Raw genomic sequence first — 7,676 nt, 5'->3', positions numbered from 1 at the left:
TGTGAAATATCGCCTCCTGATGTCCAACCTAAACCTACCCTCTGCCAGCTTGTGACCATTATTCCTGGTCACTCCTGGTGGTGCTCGGGGGAACAGTGACTCCCCCAATGCCTGCTGATCTCCCCTGACTAGTTTATAACAGGCCACAAGATCCCCCCCTCAGTCTTCTCTTTTGGAGGCTGAACAGGTTCAGGTCCCGTAGCCTCTCCTCATAGCGCCTGCCCTGCTGTCCCCTGATCATGCAAGTGGCCCTCCTCTGGACCCTCTCCATGCTGTCTACATCCCTCTTGAAGTGCGGCGCCCAGAACTGGACGCAGTACTCCAACTGCGGCCTGACCAGTGCCTCATAGAGGGGGAGGATCACCTCTTTTGACCTGCTTGAAATGCATCTTTTGATTGTTGTCATTTGATATTATTTATTTCTTCCCAATTTAAGATTTTCTTTTAGTGTAAAATGTCCTTTGTTAATTAGTGCGCATATCCAAAAGGAATATTGTACCAACTTTAATAACTGAAAGAAGGTTAAACATAAAAACTACTACAAACTGACTGAAAAACATTTTATGATAGTGTTTGGGTGATGCTGTAGCCATGATGGTATGGGAATTATGCAAGATGCAAGGATTTCTTTGGGTGATATCTTATTGGACCAGCTGCGTGACTGGGATAGAGATACAAGCTTTCAAATGCAAGCCATTCTTCAGGTTTGAAGAGAAAAGCCAGCACAGTGACAGTACAAAACAGTTGGAGGAGGGGGAATTTACAGTGGAGAAAGTGCCTCTGGTGTACATGCAACAATGTGTTCACTACCGTTGTGAATTTCAGTCCAGGATATCTGTTTGCTCCATGCAAACTGGATTCCCTGCCACCTAATAGCCAGGTATTATAATAGTGTCTGCTTTGCACACTCCTTACTCCAGAAAGAAACCTGCCTGTGGAGCTAAATCTGGCATACATGACTGGAGTAAACCTGGATGTCTGTACCCTTTGTCATTGCAGTCTTTGGTCTCATAAAACTATACTCTGTTCTCTTTTCAGTTCATGTACCTGGGCCTAGATTAGAATTTGAACTCAAATTCTGCCCTTCTTGGGTCAAAGCCGTGAATGCTTTAAACCCTTTATGCTTTAAATAAAGGGATAATTTGGTGGTCATTTTTGGTGACTGTGAAACAGGTGGCTTCCAAGTCCTCAAAGTACATTCAGTGTTATAAATGATGGGAAAAAACCCCCACACACATAGATTACATAAGCTTCGAAACTTTCACCATAAGAACTAAAATAAAAAACCTCACTGTCTTTACTTAAATCTTTAGACTTGTAGATACATCTGTTGAAAAGGCATCCTTAGCTTTTGCTCCAGGAACTTCTTGACAAACAGGGCATTTTTATCACAAGTCTAATAATCTTAGTACATTTCAAAATCAGTTCTGTAGAAATAAAACTATTCTGTAGTGCTAAGGACATTGATAAATGCCTATTAGAACCTTCCTGAACTATTGCCATCCCATTCATGTAAAATCCAGCCAGTTTTTACATTTGTGTTCATTTTTCCATCTCAAATGATGCCTTCCTATGACAGAAAGATTCTTTCAGCTAGCAACATTGCCAAGTGCCCAGAATTTATACCAAGTTTTTAAATATTTGGTATTTTTCTTAAAGACTCAGGTTCCAGGGCTGTGAGGAAAGAGGGGCTGAGATTCTTAAGTCCCTCACTTTAATGTGTTTCCGATCTTCTGGGATTGTAAAAATGAGCTGAAAATAAAGGAAACCCTAACAGTTCAATCCAGAAGTCAGGTAAAAAGACCAAAAATTTATTTTTAATCCTCTGATTTTCAAATGCCAATGCAGGATTTTTAGAGGATGGGGAAGGGTTGGTACTGTTGGTCTGGATCCTTTTCTCTCCAGGCAAACATTTTTGAAAGCGATCTCCAGAGTGAAAATCTCATTTTAGAATGATTACAATCTTCAGTGTCTCACTTTGGAGGCCTTAACAGCAAACAGAAGGAAAAGAGTAGAAACAGACTCATCTTTCCTCCCTTTCAGCTCTAGAATGAATCTTCAGCTCCACCCCCTCCACAAGCTGTCAGGCCAAAAGAGGAAAAGGCAGGGTGGAGGGTAGACATGGCAAAAGCCAAATCAGCCCCCCAGGATTGTTTCAAGAAGGAAAGGCAGTTTGTCAGAATCTGGTCTGGTTTATAACCATGCAGCTTCATTTATAAATGTGAGCGGAATTTTGCTGCATGAATTTACTGTCAATGAAAAACTACAAACATCAACCACATGTGGCACTCATATAATGCTGTTGCGCTGTTTCACAATGGCCTAATTAAAGACCAGGTGCTACCTTCAATACTTAGTTTCAGGGCATCACTATCATTTTTATATTTCAAAGGTGCAAAGTAAAACCCAAACTCTTATAAGGCAGTTCCATCTTCAGGTGCCTAAGAGGTTGTGAAATTAGCAGCAGTCTATTGTTGGGAAGCTCTGAGTCAAAACCAGCAGTGAGTTTGAATGATATACTAAAAGAGAGAAGTATATTTAAAGTCATTTTTCTGCTAAAGGGTATTGATATATGAGGTGTATGTAACTTTTGAGTAAAAACCAAAATTAAGTATTTGGAAGTTGCTTCTAAGGATAAAATCTTAGCGGGTTAGAATGGAAAAATAGGGAAGTAGAAAAATATTGTAGTTTTAAAGGTCACACATTTTGATTAGTATCTAAGGAAATCTGGTTTATGTATAATCTAGATAGCAAGCATACTTTCCCTTTAAAAAGATATCAGGACTAATTCTTGTGCTTATATGACGTCACAATATTTCCTGTTGCGTTTTTGTTTTTAAATGTAATAATAAACTATGCTTAACAATGGAAATAGAGTGTTATAGAGAAGATTGGAAATATCAACTCAGGTAAAAAAAAATTAATAAATATAGCTACTCAGGCACTTACTAAAAGTATTTTGAATTCCTTAGATGTATGTCTTTTTCCAAGGGCATGATTTAAAAATACTGGAAAGTTCAAAGATATTATTCTTATGCCTTAGTGACATTTTCTTTTCATTAGAGGGAAAAATGTTACTGAAGCTACAGATGAAATTATTAATAACCATCTCCCTAAACTGAAGGAACTTGACCTAAGTGGTGAAATCCATGTTAACAATATAGATGTGTTCTGTGAGAAGGGAGTCTTTGATCTAAATTCTACTAGAAGAATTCTTCAGGCTGGAAAAGATATAGGGTTACAGATTAACTTCCATGGTGATGAACTTCATCCAATGAAAGCTGCGGAGGTACTTCATTCTTCTTTACCACATTTATGTTAAAGCCACTTTTGCTTCTGTGTTCTTTTATAAAAGTATGATTCATAGTTTATGAAATAGATCACAAGAAGAATATCATCAATATGCAAAACTGATGAGTTAAAGACATAGAACCCTTGACCTTTATGAGTAAATTCTGTACTGGCTATTCAAACATTGACTTTGCTTATCTTCTGCAAGTGAGGCAAAACAGAAAGATGGATATCCATGAACCCATTAATTACTGGTACAAAGTACAAGTTTTGGCCTGCAGTTTAAAAAAAAAAATCTTAAATGTGTTGTTCCGTAAGACAGTACAGATCCTCTGGCTGGCAGTTGCAGAAAAACTGCAGCAAGTGTATGCAGGGAGATGGACCCAAGTAGCAGTTTTGTCAAAGGGAGTCTGTATGAGTCTGGACATTGCCTCTGCATACTCCATATTACAGTCTGGTCTGCCAAAGCTATTCTCGTATTTAAAGAAAATCAAATTTAATCAAGCACAGAAGTCTGTATAGTACATTGCTTTTGGATTTCATAATTTTTCTCATTTCCATTGCAAACAGTATCGGTTTCCACTAGATTTCTTCTGTATTGTATGCACATTTTATGCACATTTTAAGTTTTATGCACAATTTGTGTACAATAGCATTATACATAATTGCCATAACACATGATATGTCCAAGAACTTAGATAGGGACATTGCTTCAACTATTCATTGGTATCTCTGACTGATTTTTCTGTTAATCTTTTTTTTTTTTTTGACATGCTACTTAGCTTGGAGCTGAATTAGGAGCACAAGCTATAAGCCATCTGGAAGAAATTAGTGATGAAGGCATCGCTGCTATGGCAAAGGCTAAGTGTGCAGCTGTCCTTTTACCAACCACTGCCTACATGCTGAGGTAATATTTTAATGGATTGAAAAGTATAGTCACATCTGTAACAGCAGAAACATTTTGAGGCTTGAGAGTCTTATTCAAGAATTGGAATCATAGATCCTTGACTTTCTTAACTCAGTGATTCCATTAATACATATCTGATAAATTAATTAAAACAAGATACCAACTGAAGATATTAGTTACAAACTGGTTAGTTTTCATTAATTCAAATTATATCTGCAATATGCGTATTTGCTCACTTGTTTCTACAGTAGCATGATGTTAAGAAATGGACCATTTCTTTTTCTAGCCAGGTGAAAGATTGTAGGTCTCATTTCAGAAACTCTGATTCTAAGCAGGCAGCATTAGAAGTTTTCTCAAAAGCTCAAGTTGCATTTGACAGATGTTTAAAATATGCAGATTACATAGATTTCATAGACATTAGGGCTGGAAGGGACCTCAGGAGATCATCAAGTCCAGCCCCCTGCCCCAGGGGCAGAAAGTCAGCTGGGGTCAAAGGATCCCAGCAAGATTAGCATCCAAACACTTCTGAAAGGAGTCCAGAGTACATGTTTGCACCACCTCTGGAGGCAGTCTATTCCAGGCCTTGGGGGCTCAGACAGCAAAGAAGTTTTTCCTTATGGCCACCCTAAAACGGTCTTGGAGGAGTTTGTGACTGGTTGATCTTGTCATTCTTGGGGTGCTCTGGTGAACAGGCCTTGCAACAGATCTTGATGTACACCCCTTATAAATTATAGGCAGCCACTAAGTCACCCCTGACCTGCACTTTTCCAGGTATAAAAGGACAACCTCACTTTATCTTTAAAACCAGAAATATAGCAATGATAGCTTCATTTTAGTAAAATCCTTTCATGCTAATACACTAGTGATGCCAAGAAATTAAAACCAAAGTAGTATAAAAGACAGTGCTGAGGAAGTTGTTTGACTAGTTAGTAAAGATCCATAATCTGAGAGGTGCTAAGAAGGAGGGTGATAAGTGGCTACTGAAGAGCAAGAAAGCACATCCAATAAGATGCAGATTCCCCTCAACTCCTTTTCACATTAATGGTAATCAAGAAGTCAGCACTCTCCCAGGATGAGGCCACTGCAACTCCCAAGTGTGCAGTAGCAAGTGTACAGGAGTTGGCCCAAAGAATCCAAGCTGTGTTGTTGAATTATAGGACAGCAGTCCCCCAGTTGGACCTTTTGTTAGTCTTTTTTCATTCCCTCAGATCAGTGTATCCAAGGAATATGAAGGTAGAACAGCATGTGAAACATAGGAGCACCTTAAAAGAAACATTTCAAGTATAGTAATTATCATAGCATGATACAAAGAACAGGCATTGTTTTCTCATTGATTTACTGTGATATATTTCTGTATTTCATTATATTGGACTAAGATGCATCTTATTTGAATAAAGATATCATTAATTGTTCTTTTTAAGTTAATTTAAATCCACACCAAATGAATTTTAAAAATAGTAAATAGTCATCTGAAAACCTTGAATTTTTTCTACATTGCTTTATTTCTAGGGGCAACATCCAATTGCATTTTGATTTTGCTGCACAATGACTAAAGCAGTTCTCAGTTCAAAGTAGCTTTCTTAACAAAGGCCACAATTCTGCCAACTCTTATGCAAGTGTTTAACTTTACTGTCCTAAGTAACTTCATTTATTTCAACAGAACTACCCATGGCAATAACATTAAGCATTTGTGAAGTGTTTATAGGGTCCAGGCTCACATGAGCACACTCAAAATGAAATTTCTAACTGCTGTCTAATTTGATCAGGGATCTCAATGTCATAATGTGGAGAGAGGAATACATCAAACTTTTATTTGTTGCTGAGGGTCAGCCCACAGGAGATATCTCATTGATTGTGGGACATTTGTATAACTGCTGGTGTAGAATTATGACTTTATGTAGCAGCTAACCTTTGAGCTACTCAAGTTACCTTTGCACTCAGCATCATTCAGTGAGGAAAAAGGACAACACTTTTATTAACTACTATATCTGGCTTTTGGCCACTTGAACATACACTTACTCAATTTACCTACTTACCTTCCAGGATTTGCACAAAGTAGATGCACAAGTGAAGACCTTTTATTAAAAAATCCTTTGATGTGTCCTAATTAAACAGAAGTATTAACATCTCATTGGGATGAATGGGGAAATAAACATTTTTGCATTTCAGAGTTGTTTTAGGCTGTCTGTCAGTTCAGGAAGAGAATTCTACAAACTGCTCATGTTTGGAAGGTTCTCTACAACCATAAGATGAAGAACTCTACATTTAAAAAAATGAAAACGGATTTTGCAAAATCTGCAATTGTCCTGGAGGATGAGTAACCTTAACTACAGAGGCCTGAAGGGCAGGTGCTTGATAGCACTGTAATAAACTGAGTAAACAAATTACAGCTACTGCAAGAAAAGTGCATAACATCATAAGGGTTTTGGGTATGGAGTAGAAAGCAAAGTTTGGTCTTTTCCCTTCACAGCAGTTAGTGAAACTGAATGCATATAGTATGCAAACTCAACAAAGATTTTTATTCCATGGTAGTGGAAATTGTCATAGCTGAATGTCCTGTATTGACATTGATATTTTCTTCTAGACTGAAACAACCTCAAGCTAGAAAAATGCTACAAGAAGGAGTTATTGTTGCTCTTGGCAGTGATTTTAATCCTAATGCGTACTGCTTTTCTATGGTAAGATATACTTTATGCATATTACTGCTAACAGTCTCTGACAGTCACAACTCATGGATAGGCCTGTGCGAATAGGGAAGTATTCGATATGGGTTCAGATTCGGAGGACAGTGATTCGATTCGGTGATTCGAATCACTGTCCCCATTTGATTCAGCCGAATCAGAATCAGAGATTCAGTGCAGATTCAGCACTGATTTGGAAATTTGGATTGGCCAGGGAGAGGCAGGCACAGCTGGGTGGCTGCAGGTTCTTTTGTGGCTCATCTGGCTGTGCCTGCCTTTCCCCAGGTGTGGGGAGCTGCAAGAGAAGCCCCCATGGCTGCCCTGCCCAGCCCCATTCCCTGCCCGGCCCCAGCCTCCTGGCACTTAAAAAAAAGCCTGGCACTCGCTAGCTGCAGCAGCAGCAATCAGGGCCTCTGAGCCTGCCCTGCACAGCACAGGGCAGTGGGGATTGCCCCCCCACACACACCTGGCACCCGCGCAGCAGCTGCCCCATGGTGTGGGTGCAGTGTGGCTCAGCAGGGCACCATGCGCTGTCTGGGAGCTGGGGTGGCTCCACTTGTCAGCCAGAGCCTGACACAACTTAGCCCCAGCAGCCCCAGCTCCCAGACAGCACGCAATGCCCTGCTGAGCCATGCTGCACCCGCTCCATGTAGCAGCTGCTGCACAGGTGCCAGGTGGTGGGGGAGGGCAATCCCCACTGCCCCGCGCTGCGTGGGGGGACGTGAGGGGCTCTGCCACAAGCTCTCAGAGGCCCTGATTGCCAGAGCCAGTGAGTGTTTTGCTTTTTTTTTTTTTTT

General features: G+C 39.9%; 1 protein-coding gene across 1 annotated transcript in view; it reads left to right on the top strand.

The window, feature by feature from the left end:
* AMDHD1 (amidohydrolase domain containing 1) overlaps positions 1–7,676 on the top strand; it is a gene marked incomplete at its 5' end in the record, with an annotated part of 18,699 nt that overhangs the window by 9,240 nt on the left and 1,783 nt on the right. Inside the window, 3 exons of the mRNA XM_019515801.1 lie at positions 3,064–3,289; positions 4,074–4,198; positions 6,783–6,876. Of these exons, the coding sequence (XP_019371346.1) occupies positions 3,064–3,289; positions 4,074–4,198; positions 6,783–6,876 (445 nt within the window). The remainder of the gene's footprint in view (positions 1–3,063; positions 3,290–4,073; positions 4,199–6,782; positions 6,877–7,676) is intronic.

Source organism: Gavialis gangeticus, unplaced genomic scaffold (genome assembly GCF_001723915.1).
Source record: "Gavialis gangeticus isolate Ggan-Ray unplaced genomic scaffold, GavGan_comp1, whole genome shotgun sequence".
Taxonomy (NCBI): Eukaryota; Metazoa; Chordata; order Crocodylia; family Gavialidae; genus Gavialis; species Gavialis gangeticus.
This window is presented reverse-complemented; position numbering and strand designations above follow the sequence as displayed.